The 26691-nt window shown below is 34.6% G+C and overlaps 1 protein-coding gene across 6 annotated transcripts in view; it reads left to right on the forward strand.

Annotated features, from left to right (window-relative positions):
- The window catches only part of CACNA2D1 (calcium voltage-gated channel auxiliary subunit alpha2delta 1), a 472005-nt gene that overhangs the window by 269261 nt on the left and 176053 nt on the right, over positions 1-26691 (forward strand). For all 6 annotated transcript variants that reach the window (XM_037066145.1, XM_037066146.1, XM_037066147.1 and 3 more), the window contains exons 5-6: positions 8697-8738; positions 25198-25327. In XM_037066145.1, coding sequence (XP_036922040.1) covers positions 8697-8738; positions 25198-25327 — 172 coding nt within the window. The remainder of the gene's footprint in view (positions 1-8696; positions 8739-25197; positions 25328-26691) is intronic.

Below are 26691 nucleotides of genomic sequence, written 5' to 3' on the forward strand. Positions count from 1 at the left end.
TCCAAGATTGTTCTATCCAGCAAAGCTTTCATTTAGAATGGAAGGGCAGATAAAGTGCTTCTCAGATAAGGTCAAATTCAAGGAGTTCATCATCACCAAGCCCTTATTATATGAAATGTTAAAGGGAGTTATCTAAGAAAAAGAAGATAAAAAATATGAACAGTGAAAGGACAGCAAACTCACAGTTATTAACAACCACACCTAAAAAAAAGCAAGCTAAGAGGACAGCTAGATCAGGAGTAGTACCATAGAAATGAAGATCACATGGAAGGTTAGCAACGAGGAAGTGTGAGGAGAAGGGGGGAGAAGATACAGAAAATAAGTAGCATAGATGATAGGTAGAAAATAGATAGGGGGAGGGCAAGAATAGTAGGGGAAATATAGAATCTAAAGAACTTGAAACACCTGGACATAAACTACGGAGGGGGGGGGATGGTGGAGGAGGGGGTGTGAAGGGTGGAGGGGAATGAAGGGGGGGCATAGAACAACTGTAATGGTATAATCAATAAAATATATTAAAAATAAATAAATTTAAAAAAGAAAAGTTTACCTCATCTAATTGATGCAATTAAAAATAATAACAGAAACTGCGCTGGCTGGTATAGCTCAGTGGATTGAGCACAGGCCTACGAGCTAGAGGATCGCGGTTCGATTCCCAGTCAGGGCACATGCCTGGGTTGCAGGCTGGTTCCCTGCAGGCGAGCCTCCAGCAGGGGACCCATGAAAGGCAACCATACATTGATGTTTCTCTCCCTCTTTCCTTACCCTCTAAAGATAAATAAATAAATAAAATCTTAAAAAAAACTTATAAAAAAGTAATAACAGAAACTAGTAATCCCATGTCTTCACTCTGCTACATAGAACCTTTGAAGAAATGACCTTAAATAAATTAGACTGACAGCATACTAACTGATCTAAGAAAATAGAATTAGAACAATTCACTTTGATTCATATATAAGATCCAGAAAAAGCTGATAGATAAATTCTATGGATATTCCTGATTTTTCTTTTTTAATATATAAAACAATATTTGATAACATGTTATCAAATAACATGCTATATAAATATGTTATCATACACCTAACATATAGCTGACATGTTTGTAGCAGTCACTGTGCTAAACTCTTTTTTAAAAAATATTTTATTTATTTATCTTTAGAGGGGAGGGAAGAAGAGGAGGAGAGAAGTGTCAATGTATGGTTGCCTCTTGTGAGTCCCCTGCTGGGAACTGGCCTGCAACCCAGGCATGTGCCCTGACTGGGAATCAAACAGCAATCGTGTGGTTCGCAGGCCTGNTATCATACACCTAACATATAGCTGACATGTTTGTAGCAGTCACTGTGCTAAACTCTTTTTTAAAAAATATTTTATTTATTTATCTTTAGAGGGGAGGGAAGGAGAGGAGGAGAGAAGTATCAATGTATGGTTGCCTCTTGTGAGTCCCCTGCTGGGAACTGGCCTGCAACCCAGGCATGTGCCCTGACTGGGAATCTTACCACGATCATGTGGTTCGCAGGCCTGCACTCAATCCACTGAGCTACACCAGCCAGGGCTGTGCTAAATTCTTTATGTCAGTTGTCTTACTTATTACCTCTTGGAACAGATTGTGAATGTAGGGTTGACACGTCTTCACCAGCCATCTGGTAACCTTGCTCTTCAGACGGACTTGTGCCCATCTTTACTTTTGCTTTTTATCTTTATAAACAATATTCTCATGTATTCTAAACTTCACACAAAGATAATGATACAATTGTTTTTCCTTCTCAAGGACCATTGTCTTGAGTTTACTGCTTCAGCCACGTTTAGCTATTTTTGGAAATGTTCATTCCATTCACATTCTTTCCTCCCACCTCCTCCAGGAACACACACATAACCACACTGATGCACGTTCCTAGTTCCTTTCTTTATACAGCGCCACAGGGCTGCTGGTTGTCTCTTCCCAGGTGCCATGGCTGACTTGGGTACAGTCAATACCAGGTCGAATTGCTACAAAATATATTAACCACATAATTTTAGTTATAACTGANCTTTTGCTTTTTATCTTTATAAACAATATTCTCATGTATTCTAAACTTCACACAAAGATAATGATACAATTGTTTTTCCTTCTCAAGGACCATTGTCTTGAGTTTACTGCTTCAGCCACGTTTAGCTATTTTTGGAAATGTTCATTCCATTCACATTCTTTCCTCCCACCTCCTCCAGGAACACACACACAGTCACACTGATGCACGTTCCTAGTTCCTTTCTTTATACAGCGCCACAGGGCTGCTGGTTGTCTCTTCCCAGGTGCCACGGCTGACTTGGGTACAGTCAATACCAGGTCAAATTGCTACAAAATATATTAATCACATAATTTTAGTTATAACTGATTGGGATCTTTGTGCGCAGGAATTAACATCACTCATTTGTAGAAGGTATCCTTAATTTTTGTGTGATTGACTTCATATTAGGAACTGAAGAGTAATAAAAACAACAGTAAGGGTAAGGTTTTAAGAACTAGCAGACAGTGCGGTTGCCTGACATTTGTCAGGTTGTGGATCACTGCGCATAGCCAGGGGGCAGCCAAGAAAAGAGTGTTAATAAATTGGACGTGGAGTTAATTTCTATTTGAATTTGGAATGTGTCACACACACACACACACACACACACACATCAGATGTTGGCTATAAAATTTGAATTTTCAGTTCCAATATTTAAATCTTGTCCCTGGCAACATCTTACTTCCATGTGGAAGCTTTGTACTTATGCTTTGAATTTTTAACATCAACTATTTATCAGAGGCCAACTTTTATAGGAAAGTGGCATGCATGAGACTGTCACTTACAGTATACATTTTAAAGATGGAATGGTCTATTTTGCTCAGATTTAATTTTTGACTCCCAGTAGATCCTGGGAAACTGAAGTAATTTATCTCTCAACATGCTAGGGGATGTTTTAAATTTCAGCAAGCAGCAGTATTATATTAGCATAGACTATTTGGGTAAATTTGTTTGAGGGAGCTAATAAATAACTAAACTACTTGGTTGAAGTCAGAAATGAAACAATTTGTCCTTGTCCTTGGGTGGTGCTTAAATTATGACAAATAGCTCTCTAAAGGTTTGACTAACCTATGAATCGAGTTGAGGCTCTTGCTGGCTTTATCCTACCATCAGGCACATAATGCACTGAAATCCACTGAAAACCTCTGTGTTTGAGTGTGAAATACCTTCCAGTGTAATGTTGTTTAATAATTTACATAAAGCATTTAGCCAGGAGGATCATAACCCAGATAACTCAATTCTATAATATGTGCCTGAGCTAATTAGTTGGTATGTACTTTAGTTTTAATGTACTAAAAGATGCAATCCATCTGTGCTTTCTCAAGGAGCAGCTGAGGGAATTTTGAATATGAGATAAATAGGATAGGTACATGTTTGAGAGATACACACAGGCGCATTTGCAAACATGTGCTAGAACTGATCCACAAGCAGAGACGTTTGCAACTATTTGAAATTGTTAATTTTCACCTATTTGAAACCTGGGGTAGTTGATGTATGTGGTCACCACCCAAGGGCAGTAAGAGATATTCTTCAGTTGGAGCAGATTGGAGCGACTGGCTGCCCTACCTCATGAGAACTGGGAAGCGAGGACTTGCTCCTTGATGGTCAGGTGTAATCTTCATCTTTGTTTCATCAAAGTGAAGTCAACGAAATTGTAGAATAAATGGGATCTGTCTCCCTCTGTTGGTTATAAGACCCCCAAATCCCCACAGGTAAAGGGAGAGAAATTCAGCTCACACTTTGGCCTCTTCTTTAATTAAACCCCTTCAGGACATTTATTTGTCACAATACAGTTTCCTCTCCTAATTTTGTTTTAGCATAGAATTTATTTTAAGTAAAACATATCCCTATAAAAACATTGGAACACAGAAGTTGAGCTGATTCAGTGTGAATTGTCCAATATGTGAATTGTCCTTTATGTCAACCTGGTTAAGATTGATTCTGTATATATTTTGGTGATTTGAGTCATTTGATGTTAGATTTAGTTAATTTAACAAAGCCCAACACATCTTTTTTTATAATATTAGTAAGTAATATAAAAGACTTTTATTGAAAATTATCTAAACAAATATAAGTAGAAATACATATATGTCTTGTTTCATTGGAAGCAATTTATTTTTAAAAAATTCTAGTTATGTGGATTTAGACATATCATTTGTAATATTAACTGCAATAATACACTGACATTACATGTATGCATTTTCAATATTAAATTTTAGTATTTTCTTCTTTACGATTACAGTTTACGTTCCATGTTATTTTGTATTATTTCCAGTGTACAGCACAATGGTTAGACAATCATATCATGTACAAAGTGTTCTCCCTACTGTTTCCCGCACCCACCTGGCGACACCCATAGTGATTACAATAGTATTGACTGTATTTTCTATCCTCTACTTTACACCCCCATGACTGTTCATAACTACCAATTTTGACTGTTCATAACCCCCCTTTTCCTCTGGCAACCATCAATTTGTTCTTTGTAACTATGAGCCTCTTTTTATTTTGTTTGTTTATTTTTCTTTAAATTCCATATGTAAGTGAAATTATATGATATTTATTTCACCTACCATAATACCCTCCAGGTTCATCCATGCTGTTGCAAATGGTAAGATTTCTTTCTTTTTTTTTTTTTTTACCACTGAGTAGTATTCCATTGTGTAAATGTACCACAGTTTTTTTATACACTCATCTACTGGTGGGCACTTGGGTTGTTTCCAGATCTTGGCAATTGCAAATAATGTTACAAAGAACATAGTGATGCATATATTCTTTTAAGTTAGTGTGTTGTGTTTCCTCGGATAATATAACCCAAAATGGAATCGCTGGGGCATATGTAGTGCCATTTTAAGTTCTTTGAGAATGTTTCATACTGTTAGTGGCTGCACCAATAATCATTCCCACCAACAGAAGATGCTGTTGTTAATCTATCTTCTTATATAGCAGAGCTAATACATATTTTTATATAGCAAAGGAGATAGCTATATGTGGATGTGATAGGGAAGAGCAATGCAATTTCATCAAATTGTGATTTTTCTCAAGCTTACGTTTAGAATTTTTTTCTGAGCCATCTAAATAGAAGCCATTCTAAAACAAATCACTGTAATTTTCTGTAAGAAAGTATGATGGACTGAGACTGGAAAATATTTGTATAGTTATATAAATTCACTGCCCTACGAAGGTTTGCATTTTATTTTAGTGTCATACTGCCGCGTAGATGGACTGGGATGAAAAATTAAAAGCACAATTACAGTTTCTCCAAATCGTTTCATAGGTCAACCCTTACTAAAATCGATGAGTTGAGCTTTTTTGTCAAGCAAAATAAGGGAGTAATGAAATGTGCATGCTATCCATGCAAGTTTTGAGGTTTGGGAAAAGAAAGTGTATTTATAAAAAATATTTCTAAAGCCCTGGCCAGTGTAGCTCAGTGGATTGAGCGCGGGCCTGCGAACCACAGGATCTCAGTTCCATTCCCAGTCAGGGCACATGCCTGGGCTGCAGGCTAGTTTCCAGCAGGAGACTCAGGAGAGGCAACCATACATTGATACTTCTCTCCCTCTCTCTTTCCCTTCCCCTCTAAAGATAAATAAATAAAATCTTTAAAAAATGTGAAATAAAATAAAATAAAATAAACCTGCAGCCTAGGTATGCTCCTCAACCGGGAATCAAACCCGCAACCTTTCAGCTATGGGGCAATGCTCCAACCAACTGGCCACATTGGCAATGTCTGCGTTTATATTTTGACCATGTAAGAAATTTACATTATATTAAAAAACTGAGAGCTTTTTAAAAAATAGAAATACAAGTTACCCGGTTAGAAGAAGTATGAATATTTGACATATATAATTAGTTTTGATTAATGTATTTTTATAGTTTACTTAAAAGAAAAAAAGCCTGCTTTTGGAATTATATAGTCTTCAAAGTCCAGAAACACTTGTACAGATGTGTAAAATTTAAATAAACTTTGAAATATACATGTTCAATAACATGTTTGGAAGCGATATAGAGCTTCTAAAAGAAGAGGTAATGGGATTTTGTGTAAAATATAGGCTGGAGACTAAGGGAAAGGCATTTGGAAATTCTCAAATAAACTCAGTTTTCTCTATGTCAATTTTTATTTTAATTCCAGCACAGTTTATCTTAATGGAATCGAGAGACTTAGTTTGAGTTAAAACTAGCATTTCTTGATCATATTTTACCCTTTTGTTACTGTAGCTGATATTCTTAATCTCAATTTTAATAAATACATTATCTTTATTTGTTGCACGTGTGGATGTATGACACAGAAGAAAAGAGTTTACTAGTCAGTTTCATCCATTAGCCCCAGTACCATGCACCACGTGTAGCTGTAGACACGGCTGGTTTTACATTATTGATCTGTATCCATTGTTTTACCTAAAGGATAAGGGTAGGGATGTTTAGCTTATTTTGTATCTCTCTTGGCACAGCAGTATTTAATGAGTGTTGAAAATGATGCCGAACTGCTTGAATTTTAATACAGTTTCACCTTGTTTTCAACACATTTCAATTTTGGACATATAAGCAAGCAGTTGGCAAAAATAAAGTCTAAAACGAAGGTCAGCTTGTTTAGGTTTTAATGTTTGTTGGACTGCACATTCTAAACTGAAAATTATCTCCTAAGTATAAATTACAGAGTTGCATGAGGGATCAATACACGAGTAATTAGATTTGGGCCTCAGGTGAATACAGAAGATTTTCTTGCTCTATGTTTATGATGAGTTATGATTTTCTCTTTTAACTTTGTTACAAAACTGATGCTGTAAGAAATGTTTCAGGAATTAGAACTTGCATGCATTTCAATCCTCTAACTACGTAATTCTTTTAAAAATCCTTAACTAGTAATTTTATATTTTTATTATGTTTTCCCCATTACCGTTTATTCTCCCTGTACCTTCTTCCACCTGCTCCTGCCCCTTCCCCTCATAATCACCATACTGTAGCCCCTGTCCATGAGTTCCTTCTTTCTTTTCCTTTTTTGGCTTGCTCCCTGCAACCAACCACACAACCCACAACTCCCTCCCCCCCGCCCCCTGCCCACAGAACTGTCAGCTGCTCGCTCTCTGTGAGTCTGTCTCTGTTTTCCACGTTAGTTCAGTTTGTTCATTAGATTCCACATCTGAGTGAGGTCATATGGTATTTGTCTTTCTCTGACAGGCTTATTTCATTTAGCATAATGTTCTCTAGGTCCATCCATGCTGTCACAAAGGGTAAAATTTTCTTCTAGTTTTAAATATATTATCGACTCTGTATGAGGTTTATTCAGTGTTATGAATAGTATGTTGTTATATTTATGTATATAGTATTTGGTTTGGTTGTTTGGTCTTCAGAGTGATGTATATTTTATAGATCTTTAGCCTCATGGTATGTTTCTCACATCAAAAAAAAAGAGGCAGAATATATGGCAAATAAATCTGGAAATCAAAACAAGACCTATTTTTTCTTGGAGGTCTATAATATGCATTTATACACTGAAAATCTGTGAAGGCCCACAGAAAAGAGACAATTTTGTCTTTCTGGTTTATGCATGTTCTAAAGTTCTAACCATAGAATGCTTTTGCCTATGTCACATTTATTACAACTTGAAGCACTACTAATTTGGGGGTGGAAATACTTTAAGAAGCATTAATTCAATCTGTTTTCCAAGTGAATTTCTTAAAATATTTTTGCATATTGTGCTTTTTAAATAAAACTTTTAGAACATCCATATTTATAAGAAGCACAAAATAATGTGTTTTTTACAAGTGCATGTTACTACTGAAGACTTTATGTAGTTCTAGCCTCAAAGGCTCAAAGAAGGGATTTTTAATTTCTTGATAATCATTTTATTCGCTCTTTCCATTCCATTTTTCCTTTAAAACACAATTCATGTCCATAATTTATGTTTATGACATATTTCAGCAACTGTGATGATTAGTGGAAATATCCATTTATATTAGTTCGAAGGGCCAACACATCCATTCAACACTTTGGTAGAAACTGAGACTATTAGTGCATTAGATAATCTGATATTTTCTGTTGCTGTCTATATCTACAGTTACTTTTGATCCCTTATCTAAATTTCATGAAGAAATTTCTGCCAGTATTGTGCAGATATACTCTTCTTCAACAGCAGTGTCAACACCTGATACATAAAAACATACATATGATATATGTATATAAGTGTTATATATATATGAACATACACATATATATGTTTAAAAGTCATGGTTTCAGCAAAGTATTAATAAGTCACTTACTTAAAAATTTTCTTGAATTATGGTCTTTATCATTTCATGGTTTAGGGGTGTGTGCACATGTGTGTGTTTGGCTATGCACATGTGTGTATATATAAAATGTACACATATAACTTATTTGCACTATGAATTTTTAATTATTTTCTTGACAAATTATTCTGAGACTTACACTGAGATCTTTTGCTTCAGTGCAAAAATGTGCTTTTCTAATATCACTGATATAGTGTTTTAATATGTTCTTAGAAAATATTGGCTAATTTTATGGATCTTTGTGGAATATATTGTAAAAGGAATATTATGAGTGTTTTATTATTTAAAATATGGGTAAAATATAATTAATGTTTCATCCTGTATATTTTGTTTTTATTCAAATCACTAAAGCATTTTTTATTTTTTACAGAGTAATGAAGTTGTCTACTACAATGCAAAGGATGATCTTGATGTGAGTATTAAAAATTTTACATTAAATTCCAAGGTGAACTTAGTTATACTGAGATGGTTGGTTTTATACTTAGCAGATTTAGTATTTCAGAAAATGTGTGATAACATAAGAAAAAATGCCAGCTAGATACAACAAGGTAAGGATGAATTTTAGTGCTTATGTGATCTTTAACAACTTTTGGCATCTTCCTCAGCAGAAATACCACGTTTCTCTGGATGCGAACACACACTGTACCCTGTCCAGACCTCAGTCCACTGCACTGACTTGAATTCTCTGCACACCTTTAGCATTGCTGACAGAGATTAGATCCCATCGGTCTCTGAAAACTGGCTCCTGTCACCGTGGTCACTAGACATGTATACTCTGGCCTACACTGCCTAAACCAGGAGAAGCCCATTATTTCAGCTACCATATGAATGACATTCTAGAAGCTGAGCAGAAACTGGCCTGCCTGTTCAATCTTTGAAGCATATTAGGTTCTTAATATGTCTTTTAAAATGAATGTCTTTAATATTTAAAGGACTTTAGAACATAGATTATTGTAGCATAAATGAATTACTTCTAATGTTGCTAAGCTTGGACAGACTGTGGAGACATTTTTATTACTTACCTATGGTGGAACAAATTTACAAAATCATAAAACAATTTACACACTAGTTTTAAATTTTCATGTATTTGATTTTTGTCATGAGAAAAAATATTTAAATACACTTATCTTTTTTATCCAAAGTATTTGTTGAGGGCCTCATATATTTTAGGTATTCTCCTAAGAGTTTGAAATATATTAGTGAAACAATTAAAAGAAATATACTATGATTATTATTTATTTTCATAGGTTTTATCTGAATCAAAATGTGTATTATAATAATATATATTAATTAATATAAGTAAGCCTATTGAACTTGTCTTGTTTTGGGCCTTCTTCCATACAAAGAGTCTTTGATATTACTGTGGATTTTAATTATGCCTGTAAAAAGGCTATATTCTCTTTTTTAGGCCATGGTATGAGCTTACAGCAAATAAAACCAAAATTCTATAAAAAACAAAAATTCATCTCTTACATTTAAGACTTAAAAATTATTGTCATCATTTAGAGAAATTATTTTCTCTCCTTTATATATAAATAAAAGTTTCAGAATAATTGGCAAGAAATATTATATAGTGGAAAGAACGTGAAAAAAAGGATCAGAGACTGATTCATGCCATTGTCCAGCCCTAAAATTGTAGTTGCCCATAGGACACAAAAACCTAGTTAGAGTCGAACGGTTTTTCTGCATCTCAGACGTGCTACAGTTGGTTAGGTAATCCATACATTTCATTCCAGTCTGCATATTATTAGAATCCTGCTAGAATAATCAAGATTGCTGGAATTAGGCTGTTTCACATAAAATTTTTGAGAATTTGTAAAGAACTATAAGATTATTTTGTATTTTTATGGCAAAGTTCAAAATGCTTTAGATATGGTAATACTAATGATCTTATAAAACCCTTAGGCACTGAATAAAAATGAACCACGTCTTATAATGAGTATATTGGTTTGGTTGTTTCGGAGAAACCTCAAGTAAAGTGGTGAAAACAAGACAAAAGCTCATTTTTGTTGCATGTATCATTCTGTGTACAAGGTCTAACTCTCAGTCATCCTAGGTCCAGTGTGCTTCTTACATGTTTTCTTCTCTCCTCAGTATAGCCTTTCCATTTTGTGGTCCAAGAGAGATGCTTCGGTACCCACAATGATTTTTGCATTCTAGATAACAGGAGGCAAATGGCAGTGGGGGGCATGTCTTTTCCTTTTAAAGGCACATTCTGGAAATGGCACACACCGCTTCTATCTGTGCCACGGTCCACAGCTCAGTGACATGCCTTGTCCAGTGGCAGTAGGATATGGAATGTAATCCACCCCCACTGGACAGGCATGCGTATGAATAAAAATATAGGGGCTGTTACTAAAGACAGAACAGGGAAACTACTACTTAGGAGATCATTAGTTTCTACAAATATCTTCAAATGCTCTTCTTTTTAAAAATTTAATCTTTATTGTATTTTTCTCAAATTACTCTTCTGGACATATTAAGGTTAATGCACAAACTCTGCTCAATCTGAGTGCCTCTGTTGTTTAAATACAGTATAATTCTTCCATTTGGAACTGAGGAAAATTATCTTTTATAGTAAAGTGATTATACAATTATATGTTGTATTAAGTATTTTTCATCTTAATGTATGTTTTGATCAGTACAATGAAGTTGTGTTCTGCAATAGAAATATTTGCTATCCGACAATGAAAGTCACAATCACAACATGTAAGTAAATGTGGCACCTTGATATTCTACTTTAGGATTTCCAGCTGTTATAATTTTTTTGAAGACTTGCTTATTTGAAGTTGCACTTCGGTAGATGATGAAATTTACTCACTGTCACCAAAAGTTTTGCAATATAGGTGGATTTAATTGGCTGCCGTACGCAGAACTTTATATATGTCACGCTTGAAATTTTATATACTAAATGCTCACAAATCATAATGTCATCTTACTGTGCTGATTTGAATTGGCTTACCATCACTGTTCTTTGTAATGATTTTCTATATACCACTTTAGATATATAATTTTCTCAAATTCCACAAAGCCATATCTATTATACAAAATGTGATTGGAGATTATATAATGTACTTTTATCATCTCATACATCAACACATAATACCCAATGAACAAAATAACTAATTGGAATACTAAATATTGAAGCAATGCTATCAATTAATAAATCATTTATTGTATGTTTGAATGATGATAAAGTATCTGAGATCTAAATGAAGTTTCTACTTTAAGTATTATGACTCCCTAAGGGAACTAAAAATTATAGAGCCCATGGTCATCACTCATAATTTTCCCACAGTTCTGCAGTAGTAGGAGCAGATCTGTGTGTCCATAACTATTTCTGTAAATAGTGGAATCACGATGTTTTCTGTATTTCCTGTCTCTATTACATCAATTATTTCCTTACCATCCCCATGACCATCGCATAAGTTTAGGCATATTCTCAAATGTTTATTTAAGAGCTACTTAAATGTTCTGTTATGCTTCTGAAGTTTTATATAGATTTAATAATATACACGTTAGTATGTAAATATTTCTAAAAGTTGTATTCATAGTTCCTTTTTCATCATCAATATCTTCGAATCAGTTATTATTGCCTTTATTTGGTATTTAAGACCCTAAAGAAACTTTAGCAGTATTTTTTTCTCAGTCAGTAAAACTTCTGCAGTGAAATGGCAGTTTCTTCTCTTTGGAGACACAGCCAGTCTTTATAAATTATTCCCTTGGGTCCTTCCCTTGCGTATGCATTCCTAGAGAGCAGCTCTTGGTATTCACAGCACCTGGCATAGCTTTTATAACAACTAGTCAATTGTAGTCACTTGGTAAGTTTCCTGATAGGTGAGATCATGTGGTATTTGTCTTTTGCCACTTGGTTTGTTTCACTTAGCATAATGCTGTCCTGTTGGCTACACCTGAATTAGCCAGTTTGTGGGGAGCTGTCAGGCTGTGAGATTTTCAAAGACTTGAATATAAGACAATTTCTCAGGGGCATTTCATAACGTTTCTGCTACTCAACTGAGATCAATGCTATTTATATTCACCTTGTGTGTATAAAAATAAATAGTGACAGCCAAATTTAGTTAAAGTAGTGGCTGAAGTAAGGGGTAGAGTTAATGTGCCTTAGTATTGTATAATATAATACAAAACTATGAGTATAGTCTTTTAGATAAGCTTTCCCCTTGACACTGAAAATAGCGCATGTACAGCTGGGTTAAACTGTTTGGTGAGCCACGGTTCTCATGGAAGGATATAAGGCACAAACCATTACTAGGAATTCAAGGTGATTATTTCTGTGTCCAGTGTGCTGGGTAATGTTAAAATGGTCTCTGTCCTGATTACCTGATCATGGTATCCTACAATTTTATTCCACTGTTAAGTATTTAAAAACCAATTCAAACACTACCTCTTCACTTTTTACACAGTTCTGGCTATAATGGCATAGAATACCTTACAATATAGTATTTGGTACAGGGATAATCTTCTCTATTAAGTTTTTAGCAACTTGAGGTGTGGGTCTTACTTTCTTTGTTTAGAGTCATCGTTGAGAATCGTGCTTGTTAAATCGGGTAGGCGTTTGCCTTTCAGTACCTGCATCACTCACACAGCATCTGTGAAGATTTGCTCACCTTTCAAAGTGTTTACTGTTTGCATAATACAACAGGAAATCCCTGTAATCGTGGTGGAAATGAGACTGTTGGTTTTGTTTCAAGGCTGGGTGGAAACAAAGTGAAGAGAGGAATAGCAAACCTGGTTTTGATGGTGGGCCGTATTTGAATTAATTTTTAATATAAACTTTTTTTGTTCATGTGCCAAGGCAGGCTGTAGAAGGAGACAGAGGCAGAGGACATTGTTCCCTCCTGTCTCGCCTGCCCCTTCCTCTCATTGACCGTCAATGGTCATGAGGACTGAGTAATCTCAAAACAGACAATGTGGCTTCCCATTCACCTAAAACCGATTCAAACTGGGACTCTGGGGCAGAGTTAGAATATTTATTTGAAATGCTGCGGGTGACATAAGGTCCGGATTTCTGGTTTTCAGTCTGGACAGGTCTGAAAAGCTAAGCTATTATGGATCTCCATGAAGCATGAATCAGGCTTATTGTATTAGTCCGTCAAGCTAAAGGTCTTTTGATTCAACATATAGTTGGGGTAAATAATAGTCGTTGAATTTGAATTCCAGTGAGGCTGCATCATTAAAATGGATATAATGTTTCAATGTAAGATATATTTTTACTTTTTATCAGGAAAAATATTTTGTGTATATGGTAGAAAAAAGAGTATAAGAGTTTCTATAACTGTTTCACCTATTTGCTTAAATATTTCAAGGTAAATTAGAAATATGGCATTTACTCCTATATATTTTAGAATATGACTGTTTTTCCCCCAAACAATGACATGAAGGCATACGTGTAAAATCACTATTTACATTGTTAAGCAGAGGAGATAGTGAAGTGTGATGTTTAAGGTCATATTCTAGAATATGCCGCTGCTAGATATGAGTCCCAGCTTTGCCATTTTCTAGCTCTATGATAATGGCCCAGTTACATAAGCTCTCTGTGCTTCACATTTTTATTTTACCTTTCCTTGCCTTTTTTGTACTTACCTTTAATGGAAAGTAAAGGTAATAGTAATATCTATCTCATACAGTTAATAGGAAAGTTAAATTAGTTAACACATATAAAACATTTCCTGTCTCCGAGTTGGTAATCAAGAAATGTTAATGAGTATATTTTTAAAATAATAATTTCTAATATTACTACAATAAACTGAAGATTAATTTGAAGTGATTTAAGCTCAAAGTGGAGCATGTTTGTGTATATGTGTTAACAATAATGAAAGGGTAATAGATCAAACTATTTTTTCATTTTATTCTTATGAATATAATTCTGGCAATTGTGTAAAAAACTTAAGAGAATACAAAACAAAATAAAAACCAGAGTAGACATCAAAAATATGTAGACTAAAATGAAATTTATCTTTGTATCATTATGGGGTTTATATGTCCATATTTGAAAGATAAATTGTCAAAATAAAACAGAAAAAAGCTGTTAGTGCAACCATTATTTATGAAATTCCACATTTATGTTTTACTTAGTTTTAAAACTTGTTTAGGTACTTGACTTAATATTTTAGAAACATCTGCCTCAATAAATGTTTAGATTCCCTCATGTTTAGTGAAGCAGCTTCTCAGAAGGCTTGAGTTGTATCAGCAGGCTGCACAATTAATTCCCAAGGCAAGCGAAAGGAGTGCAGATCATTACAAACTTGTATTAACCTAATTCCAAGATCTATGTTTCTGACTAAAATCCAAGTGAAATAAATTTAACTTTGAATCCCCGTGTCGATAAATTGAGTTGATTTATTTGCTACATTTTATTTTATTGATCATGTTAAAAATTTGACCTGTCTGGGACTTTTGGCTAGTCTGCTGAATTCCCTTGCATATTTATGTTGCTATTTATTTTCTCAGCAGAGTCTTGTCTATGTTAAATTTAACTCCTAGCTAAATGCCATTTAAAAGTCCCATCTTTCATGATTTTATTTTATTTTAAATAAATAAATAAATCTTATTTTAGAAGGGATATGCATCAGTGATGAAACCTGTTCTAATTATTAATAAAAAAATAAAAGGGTTCTTCTAATTCTTTTATATTTCTTACTCATTGATGTTGAATGCTGAGCTAGGTAATGGCATAGAGAATATTAATCACTGCTGTATAATAACTGGTTTAATCAGAGTTGCTTTTGTATGGGTGCATCTAAAATAAATGGCTTAAATATTTTGAATGGTGTATATTTGGATTTGATTATAGGTTTATTCTTTAGTAGGGAGTAAATGCTTTATATGCAATGTATCATTTAAAGTTCACACTAATCTCTTGTAACATATACTATTATTTTAATGATTTTCAGGTAAGGCAAGTAAAACCTAGTGAGCTCAAGGCACACACTAGGTACTTGATAGTGAGGGAGCTGAGCGCAGTGCAGGCAGGGCAGTCAGTCGTGGCAGGAGCAATGAGTCTGCGCTGTGCTGCTGTACCCATGGGGGTGGGAGAGGGCCCTGCAATAGAGCTGTTATAAATCAAGACTGAAGGTTAAAAGTTTTGGAGACAGTTCTGACTGAACATTTTAATTGATTATACCCACCCATTATTCTGTCCAGGTTTAGCTGTGGATGTTTGGCTGTATTCTATCCATCTGACAGCTTCATCATTGTCAGTGATTTGCAATAGGTAAAATAAACTCTCTATGATTAAAACCACTGTTAGACTTTGAATCATAATCTCCACTGACCTGATCCACTATTCCTAGTGATGTTTACCACAGATACCTTAAAATTAACGTACACATCCCTGTGTGAAATATGACCACATGGGAGTCATTGAGATACAGACCTGCAAAACTAATTACAAATAAAGATTGGATTAGATTTAATGTTTTTGTAGAAATTGTCATGTTTTTTGGGACTTCTTTTCAAATCTTGAATCTATTTAGATATATTTTTTAATGCTTTCTGCACACGCAATGTGGGCACATGCTCACTTTGCAAGGGTAGTTAGAACATTGATTCTTCTTTTTTTTTTTAGCATGAGTAATTCTTTTATAGATTCTGCATCCAGCTCTTCCCAGAAGTAGCGTGTGGCATATTTATTTAGAACTTCACAAATTTTCATTAAGTTTGGAAAATTCAGTGCATCAGGTTGGCTTTGTAAATTCACCCTATATTGGGCAAGGAAGGGCACTGGATTCTTTTGAACAGTATCTTCAACTTTTTTGTTTGTTTGTTTCTTTGTTTTTTGCTTGCACATACATATCAATTTAAAAAAAATGCATTTCCCTGTATAAGAATATTTACTTATAAATAATATATATTTAGTATTGAACTAATGTGTTGGAAAACCTCAAGAGACTTCTAAATCTTTATTAAAATTTTACAAAGTATTAGTTTAAAGTGACATATGACATTCAAAATCGCTAGAAGTAGTATAAAGGTTTAAATGCCTTTATGCATTGTGATGACTTTATATTACCATTGGAAATATCACAACAGGCCCTAGGAACACATTATCAATAGTAAATATAAATTATATTTAAAGTGTTCTTGATCATTTTAAGTTTTTTGACCAATTTGCCTAATGAAACTTATGAAATCACTGTTTTCATCTTCTGATGAGAATGAGGAGGACCTAATGCTGGGAAGAAGTAGAAGCACCATCTCTGTGTGCAGTGCAGCTTCCATTGCCAGAACTTCATCTTTAATCATTAATTTGCAGATATTTTTAAAGCTACTGGCTCATATGGCAGAGGTTAAATCAGAACAGATAATGTATAAAATGCATACACATAAGGTGTAGAATAGCACATTGAAAGCGACTGTGCAAGGAGAAGGCAGCTGCAGTTTGTCAGTGTGTGGTCTCTGCTTCTCCTTGGTGCCTGGAGTGTGTCAGGGCCTTGGGGCCAGCTCACACACAGTCAGGTGGGGGAGGGGAGTGCATATATCAAGCCCTATAGTAAATATTGGAAAGCTTTCTTTTTTTCTTACTTCTCTTGCTAGCAACAGGTAGTAGGTTTTGATATCTTTAAACTCCCCCAGTGATTTTTTGGAGACCAGTGATACCTGGGGTACTTATTTTTATTTAAGATCTTATCAAAAAGATGGTCTCTTGATTATCACTCAATGATATAACTGATAGATTAAAACTTGTGAAATTAAGAAAAGCCTAAGTAATGTTTTAATTTATATGTACCTAAAATTGTCTGATTGATGTCTGTAGGTTTATTCTACAAATGTATTGCTCTAAATTAAAATGTAAATTCTCAGGGGCAAGTGGTCTATATATCAAGAGAGTTTTTTTTGGTAAAGGCTTCTTTATTCTAGCATTCCACCATTTAAATGGTCTTACAGTTATTTAGCATTTTTTATAAAAAGCTTTGTAGACAATTTTCTTTAGGTTAAAGTTTATACATTTTAGAATGAGAATTTTTAGAACTAGAAGGAAACTCACAGATCTTGTTTTTCTCTGTTTCTTATTTAAGAAAAAAATATCTGTGGAGACATAGAGTTGGAATGAGATCGAGAACCAAGATTCCTGACTGACACACTCTCGGTCCATTTACCAAATTGCTTCCAGTATTTTTCTGAGGAAAGAGCATAAGTTTAGGGACTAGAAAACATGGTTTCACTTTTATTTAGTTACTCGACAAATGATATTAATATGGCAAGCAAGGGCAGTTGTAAGTGATACACTAAGTATCAGGGATACAACTGAGTGATGTCAATGATGTCTCTTACCCTCAGGGAGCTTAATTGTAATGCAGTGAGGCAACAAACAGGGGCAAATAAAAAGTTAGATAACTTTCCCTGGCTACGGTGGCTCAGTGGACTGAGCACCGGCCTGTGAACCATAGGGTCGCTGGTTGGATTACCAGTTAGAGCACAAGCCTGGGTTATGGGCCTGGCCCCCCAGTAGCGGGTACACAAGAGGCAACTGTACATTGATGTTTCTCTCTTTCTCCCCTCCCCTTTCTCTAAAAATAAATAAATAAATAATTTTTTAAAAGTTAGATAACTAAAGTAGAATAAAGCTCTGGATATAATAAATAGGGTGATATTTTCAAGATTCCATGGGGGATAATTTAGAAGGGGAAATGCCCAAGACAGTATTTTTCAACTGAAACCTGAAAAACAAATCGGTGCTATGAAAGTAGATCAGGGAAAAGCACTCCAAGCAAAGGGCACAGTGAGTACAAAAAAGTCTAAATCCGGAAGAGCTTGAGACGTGTAAGCAGAAGACAGGAGGAATGTAATGAGCAAGAAGAAGCAGAATGGGAGATCTAGATGAATAGTCAGACCTAAAATAGATTGTAGGGAGTCTTACAAGCAGGCCATTACCTGTATAGTGATTCTAATGGCCCTCATTCTTCCTGGAGGGTCGTCCTGAGACAGCAAATTCCTCTTTCATGTCACCTGAGAGTTCACCAGCTTTATTTGGAATATCCGTATTTGGAATATGTTCTCACATCGTGTATTCCAGTGTTTAAAAATATTATTGTAATCATTACCAGCAACCTCAGCATATTATATTTGAGAAATGCCTATTTTTCTTTTAAATTTAATTTAATAAGCAAGTTATTTCAGTGATCAGTATCACTTTTTGACTTCATTTAGCTGTTTTATGTGTTTCACATTCATACCTGTCTTTGACTCAGTCACATTTAGAAAATGTATATATTTTTGCTGTAATATGTTCTACAATATTTTTAACTTTCTATCTTTCTTTAAGGTATTAAACAGTTTCAGCTGCTTACTGTGCCCTCTTCCCCCAAAGATGATTATTTCACACTGTTTCTTCTTTCTGTTCCATGTGTCATAATTAGTAGTAGAACGATACACGGAGCCTTAACAGTGAATCTAATCTTTAAGACTGATTTAACTAGAATTATTTCTGCCATTTTCTTTTGACCACTAATGTTATTAATTTACTTTTCACGTTAACTATAAAACGTCTTTTTCTTAATATGTTAACTAAATCTTCTCTGAAGAATTAATGCTATCGTTTTCCCACAAGGTAAGTCTAAACAGTTACACCATTTTAATTAAAGAACTGGAGAAATTCTCTGAATTCATTTAAAAAATTGATTTCTTTATCAAACATATTATGCTTAGCTAAACTCATGTTTTGCAAGAATGGTGTCTATTAAGTTCATAATTTAATTCTTTTCTTGTTGTTATGATTTAGTAATGCGAAAGTACAATTATTTAAGTCCTTAGTGTCTAATTTATTATCAAGGAACTCATATTTTCCTTCTAATTGTCCTCATTCGCTCAATACTTCTGAGTCATATCCTGAAGAGAAAAATAGCAGCTTAAACTAATTAACTCAGGAGACTCGGCAGTGTTCTCATTGCCTTAGTAACTGGATCCATCATTTAATATCCTCGCCTGGCCTCCGACCTGGGCAGAAGAACTGCGGCTGGATGAAGGCTCAGCAGCTTTCTCTCTCTATTCATTCTTCAGTAATTGGACGTGGTCAGCTGCAGCTGCTTTGATGAATTTCCATCCCTAATTGACACAAGTAATGTAGTGAAAAGGAGGCTTTCTCTGTAGGAGTCAGAACTGTTAACCAGCCTTAACTAACGGAGCATCACAGAATGCTTCAGTTCCAGTGATGAACTAGTGGTTACAGAGGCAATGTTACTTTTTAATCCATAGAGTGAATGCAAAGCCCTGTTGTAAATAATTCATTGGTAATAGTTGTAAAAAAGAAAAGGATGCATTAGAGGCGGAAATTTTTAAATACACATGCATATGTACTGGAGAATTGTATACGAAACGATGGCCTCTAACATTGGAGACTTCAGTGCATTTCATAGGAGCTCATTTACTTAATTTCACTAGTGAGGCAAGAGTTCCAATGTTAATACTTTTATGGAAGGTCTCAGTGAACCATTCTTATTTAGTATCAGCTCATTCTTTCCTGGCTTTGTGGTACACGAAAATAACAGAGAGCCAGGGGAGATAAATCTATCCACAATATGGTTGTGGAAGCAGTTTCTCAAGGAGCACGTTTAATCTGAATTGTACAGTGTGATTGTTAGTTGCCATTGCAATTTAGATGAAGTATATAAACTTTTAATTTCTAAACATTTTATTTTAGTAGAAATAGTTTTAAGTTAATAACATCAAAAATAAAATATTAAAAACAAATGTGTTATATATATACATATATATATCAGTTCTAAGAATATTTACTTTGAAATGAATATATTAAATATAAAAGAGCTTTTTCTATCACCAACTTGTCATTGTGATTTTCCAAATTAAATTTGCTAGTGTGTACTGCTTGTAAAATTGAATGACCGACCCATCCAACACTGGCCAGTACCTCTGTCTCTGAGTGATTTAATCTATTATTTAATAAGTGAAATTATATTGAGAGGAATAGTCTGAGGAATATTTTTCTCGTATTTCACTTATGTGTTTTACCAAGTGCACTTGAGTACATTTGAGAATCAATCTGCTCAGTGTCTTTGTGGACATTTATATAGGGTGGTCTGAAGAATTTTGAAGGCATATTGTGGGGGGGAAATATTAAAAAGAACTATAATAACTTAAACTAGGAAATACTAACTCCAGGGGAAGCATTTATTTTAAATTTCTAATTTATACACTAAGTAATATATGTTAAGTAGCTTTTCCCCAAATTTCTTTTCTCATTCAGTTGCTTTGTGTTCAATATTTGCTATTTTTTAATTATAATATGTAACAACATAATATATTAATATACCTGTATTTTTCAGACCATAAGACATACCTACATTTTAGAGGAGGAAAGTAGAAAAAATTTTTGAAGCAAAAAATGTGATAAAATATTTAATAACATAAATAACATAATATTTCACCAATGAAAATGTAAACCCAACTCAACAGCAGCGTTAACAACCATTATTCCTCCCAAATTTGGTGTGGGGGGCGGTGCATCTTACAGTCCGAAAAATACGGTAGGTAGAGGCGTGGATTATAATGTCATCAGAAACAATAATTTCATAAGTTTAAGAAAATAAGTGATTTGCATTTAAAAATGCTGATATTTTATATATAAAATTATTTTAATTTACAGATACTATAAAAGGGAGGACCATGGAGAACAGCAGTATTAGTTTTTTTTAATATATTCAACAACTGCACTCTAAAACTAGTCTTGATACATTATTATACAAGTTAAGAAGTATATTATTATTTTAAAGCTATTTCTAAAAGCCCTTTATATGGTGATTTAAAAGTGGAAAAAAATCTCATTCTGGTTCAGTAGATTGAGCGCCGGCCTGTGAACCAAAGGGTCATGGGTTCAGTTCCTAATCATGGCGTATGCTTGGGTTGTGGGCCAGGGCCTCAGTAGGGGGCGTGAGAGAGGCAACTACACAATGATGCTTCTCTCCCTTTCTCCCTCCCTTCCCTTATGTCTAAATAAAATCTTTAAAAAAGTGAAAAATTTTCCATAAAATGTATTGAAGTAAATCAATATTTTTAGAATTGTAATTTTTAGATGTGAGAGGATTCAGAGTAAATATAAGCAACTTTTACCTTAGTAAGATAGTTATATAATGTTTAATAGAACTCCAGAAAGGACTTAAAAGAAAAATCAATGTTTTTTCTCATTAAAATATAATACATGCTTCTTGTATTATTGTAAAAAAGAAGACCACATAAACAACTGCAGTTATATATCATAACTACAAAATCAATGACAGTGCTGATAACATTTACTGTGTACTCATCAATGCATATATCGCTTTCCCTCTCTTTCCTCTCAAAATAAATAAGACTTTTTTCTTTTTGTTTAACATTTGCTATTTAAACTATGAGTAATTTTATAAACATTATGTGTATTATCAATGTGATCACTCAGTCATTATTATTGTGACCATTTTACTATTGTTGGACATTTGTTTCCAGATTTAGACATTAAATGGCATTTTGTAAAAGTTAATATCAATGAATTCTTCTCTTCACTCTACCAACTGAATATTTTTTGAGTGAGTGAATGAGTGAAATATTTGCACACTTCCACATATCCCTAACCCTAATTCATACATTTAGTTCACTGTCTTTCTGTTCACTTGTCTGCTAACATCTAATCTTTCTACTTTTTATATATCTGTAATTTGCTAGAAGTAGATGTGAATTGGATTTCTGGAAAAGATATGCTTACAAAAATAACGTGTTATTTTCTAAAATTGTAGAAAAGGAACTATATTTCTATAAACAAAATTACCTTTATAAATTGTTTAATTTGAGGGGTCTTAAGATAGAAGAGAATATTTCAATACATGCATTGTGAATCAAAAGAGAGATTCTTTTCAAAAAACATTCTTCCCATTGTGATACACTACATTGTGGTGGGGGGGCAGGTCTGCAGGTAATTCTGATTGTTTCAAGGGTGAGGACCATCCTGTAGCCAAAAACCAGATGCCCAAAGAACTATTAGCTGGTCCAAGTTTGAGATGTTATTAATGCATCAGAGTATAAACAGATTTCCTGACATCCACACTTTCCACTATGCCTTTTCATGACATTTTGTAAGTACCATTATGTTCTTTCTAATAGATATTATTTTTTGAACTAAGTCTCAAGGATATATAAGCTATAGAACACTATGTTAAAGAGATTTTTAGTGACACATGTTTCAGAACCTTTGATATGCCAAAGTGCTTTCCTATATTCTCGTAATAGAAAAATATAACAGGCAGAATTTCCCAATTTATTTCAGGGTGGAGCTAACCCCTGGCCTAGAGTATAATAAGGGGCTGTTGTCTTTTGAAGCATCCTTCGACAAATATTATTTGCCGTATTACCACATGCATGTGTGGCAATACTTAAACTGTCTTATATACATGGACGGTAGAAAATTAAGGTATCCATTAAAATGCTTATTACTAATCAATCCTGTTTTTTCATGAGTAGTTCTACTAAATAAAAATGTATACCTAAAAATTTAAGCTATTGCTACTTTAAAGCTCTGGATTTCCAATTTTAGTGTTTATCAGAATCACCCAGAGGGCCTGTCCAACTATTGATGGTTCAGCCCCTCCCATGGGCTTTCTGATTGACTAGGTCCTGAGTGGGGCCCGAGAGCCTGCATTCCAGAAAGTTCCCACGGATGCTGACGCTGCTTCGCCAAGGACCACACTTTGGGAAACCACTGCTTTAACGTCAATATTGAGACTTTTCATTAATCCCGAATGTTTGCAGCTGAGAATAATGACATTATCAGCTGGAACCCTCTTTACATCCATGTTTTTAGTGAAAATAGTTTGTTTTTACATGCCTCTCCCTGTTCAAGTCATTAGTGCCCAGGAATAGACAACCATAGAATAGAGGGTGAATTTTAAAGTGCATTCAAATTCACAGCTGAATCCAAGACCAAATCCCAATTACCATATCCATTCTTTCCTTTATCAGTCACTACAATCAAGGCAGGTGTGTTAGGTTAAGCATTTGTTGTTGCTGTACAGTTTCTCTTCCTTGTAATCTTCACTTGTTTCACGTATTTCACATTACACATGCATAACCTCTGTTTTAGGTGAGAATAATTTGTGATTTTCGCATATAAGTATGGTGCTAAATTTTAGACTTTCAACACTACTGTTTTGTTATTCTGCATATCCAGTCCATTAAGAGAGAAACAATTATATCTTTGTGGTGTTCATATAAATATAAAATACTGGTCTGTTTTCAAATCTTTTTACCAGTGGCAAATGTTACCATTCAAATCACATGTACTCACATGTATGTGCACACACACAGTCATAGCTGACTAAACCACAAATTTTACAATGCAGTTCTCCCCCTTATGTGGAGTGTATTTTCCTATTTCTTTCCGTGATGTTCCATTTAAAAGGGGTTTGGTCATGAACTGTTAAACTGATTTTACTACCCAATGATCGGTCAGACCTGCACCTCTAGAAACCATTGCTAAAGAAATAAACCTTTTTGCTCATATTTGTGTCTAAGTAATCTTTCAGTGTTGCAGTTTCCATAGAGAAAAAAATAAACATATGCACGTGTTTATGTATATAAAGGTATACACAAAATATCTCAAGATACTAAAATATCTCAAGATACTAATGTGTTATCTGACCACTTGAATTTCCAGGGCCACGTGGAAAACCAAACACTGTCTGTCACTTCTTTGCACACTTGCTGACTTTGTGTTGTTGCACATTCTCCCAGCCTCCACGTGAAATTGGTTATCCACTTAGGTCTTTTCCATCCTTTATCATTTGCATCACTACAGTGTGATACCAAAATAGTCGAATGTTGTGATTTTCCTTCAGTTTTGTTTGGAGGAGGTTACCTTGGGAATGCTAACCTCCTCAAAAGAGAAAGGTTACTGCTTTAGAGAACATTAGTCTGTAAAATGAACGAGTTGATAATGTAGGTCTGAATTTAATGACAAAAATTAGGGAAGAGTTAGTTCAACTGTACTTGAACTGAAAAAAGTTTAACATAACTAGCCAAAAACAATTATTCTACAGATGCATTTTGAATAAATGAGTGAGACTCTTGCCAGAGGAAGGCAACAGGCAATCCAGTATCAAAGGCATAGTTTGAAGAGACAGAAAATGAATCTTCAGTCTTAACCTCCTGTGGGGTTTTTCTGAATCATTATTGATTGGATCTTGGCTCCTATCTTGCGACGGAAATTGTTCAAGTTAGGATTTAATTGTATTTGGGACACAAATTGTTCAAGTTAGGATTTAATGGTACTTAGGGGTTACAATAGATATCTTCTAGCATACTTTCTTTTTTAAAACAAAATGACATTCACCAGGGAAACAAGTCAAGGAGGAATGTCACAAAGTAATCTTCTATTGCTATCTTTTTGTGGTCATGTGTACTGTTGGTTGTCGAATGCAGGATTATCCTCTACTGCATAATATAAATTTAGTAACATAAAAATCACATTTTCTCCAAGGGGATAGTTTTAATTTGGTTCTATATAAAGACTCTTATCCTGAAACCTATACACTGCTATTAACTGATGTCACCCCAATGAATTTAATAAAAATAACAAGAAAAAATAATGATACTTGCCCTGTTCTTTAAATATACATTTCAGTAAATACTGGATGTTGGGCAGCTCTGGTTCTGTCAGGATGACCCTGAGGAGTGACTTCACCATTGAGGAAATTAGGAGAGAAGTTAGGTTATGATGTGAATAAATCTGATGCCATCTTGTACTATATTTTAACATATTCTTTTAGTTCCTTTTTTGAAGAACATGCATTTGGCAAATGATGTGAATGTGAGAATATCTGTGTTGGCTTAAGTTTTAACATTTTGTTTATTGTTCATCTTTTCCTATAAAGCCTGAAAAAAATGACAGTGAGCCGGGGAGCCAGAGGATAAAACCCATTTTTATCGATGATGCTAATTTTGGACGACAAGTGTCCTATCAGCATGCAGCAGTCCATATTCCCACCGACATCTATGAAGGCTGTAAGTAAGAGAATGTGAACTGTTCAAATACCATGTTCCTACCTATCTTATGAATGTCATTTCTGTTTCAAAAAGCAGCTAATGTGATACTTTTATTTGCATGTGATTAAGAATCTATGGTAAATTCTGATTTGTGCAAAAGAAACAGCCTGATTTTCATGGGCTGTTTATGTCCCAGACGGCCTCACTAGAGAGACATTTGCAGGAGAGTCTGCCTCTGTGAAGATGTTCTTCTACTCTATTGTTTAGTAAATAATTCTGCCTTTTCAATAGACATCAAAAACTTAAAAATTAATAGGTATATTCTTTAAAAGTCAAAACTATGTCACACAAATGCACACGTGCAAATATTCTTATGCACCTATATAAACTGGTAAAAGAAGAGAGATGTATGCACATTTTAGACTCTCTGGTTCTTACCACATCTTATCACGCTTTTAAATCTCTCTCACTGTGTCTCTCTCTGCTTTACTCTAGGATATGGGTCAAAGATACCTCCCTCCCGATGCGCAGTAGGCTTAAGATAAAAGCAAGTGTTGGGAAAAGAAACACGCAAAAGATCTAAGGAAGTTGAAAACCATTAAATGCAAGATTTGATTGAGAGGGCTTCCCTGTGAGGGAGGAAGGGAGGGCAGTAAGTTGTTGAGGAAAGATAGAGGAAGCTTGTGTCAGTGATGTTTCTCAGAAACACCTGCATATATTTAAGGCCGAGCCCAAGAATTCTAACCAGGAGTCCCCTAGGACAGCACCATCATGGACTAGGACTGCTGTGGCTCAGGAGGCAGAGTCTTGGTTCCATCGTAGCTCTGGTCTTCGATGCTATTTATTCTCCATCATGCTTACTTCCAACCCCCTCATACCTGGCCTCCTCACATACAGAGGAGAAAGGGTCAGTAGACATTTTAAATGTTTCTTGTATTCCCCTTGATGAGAAAGGCTCCAGAGTGTATTGGGCATCCAGTGTACCTGGGGCTGCCTGGGTTCTGGAGCCAGATGGCCTGAGGTCAAATGTGGATTTTAGCAATATTGTTTCCTTGGGGAAATCCTTTGATATCCCGGACAAGCATTTTTCTCTCTTGTAAAATAAGGGTGAGAGTACTAACCCAAAAAGGCATTTGAAGATAAAGTAAGTTAATAGATCGCATTACCAGGCTCATAGTGAGTTCTATGTAAGTGTTTGCTGTTACTATTAACTATAATTAATGTGTATTTAGGCACAAGATTAAGCACAGGAACTAATATTAAAAATTAACTCTTATGTTTTGGATTCACTGTGACATTATTTGTACTTTAAAAGGGAATGTTAAGTACAAGTATGATTCTTTTCATAACATATTTCACCCATTGAAATACTGTATTTACTC

The sequence above is a fragment of the Sturnira hondurensis genome, unplaced genomic scaffold, assembly GCF_014824575.4.
Source record: "Sturnira hondurensis isolate 20B ecotype Veracruz unplaced genomic scaffold, ASM1482457v3 Scaffold0016462, whole genome shotgun sequence".
Classification (NCBI taxonomy): domain Eukaryota; kingdom Metazoa; phylum Chordata; class Mammalia; order Chiroptera; family Phyllostomidae; genus Sturnira; species Sturnira hondurensis.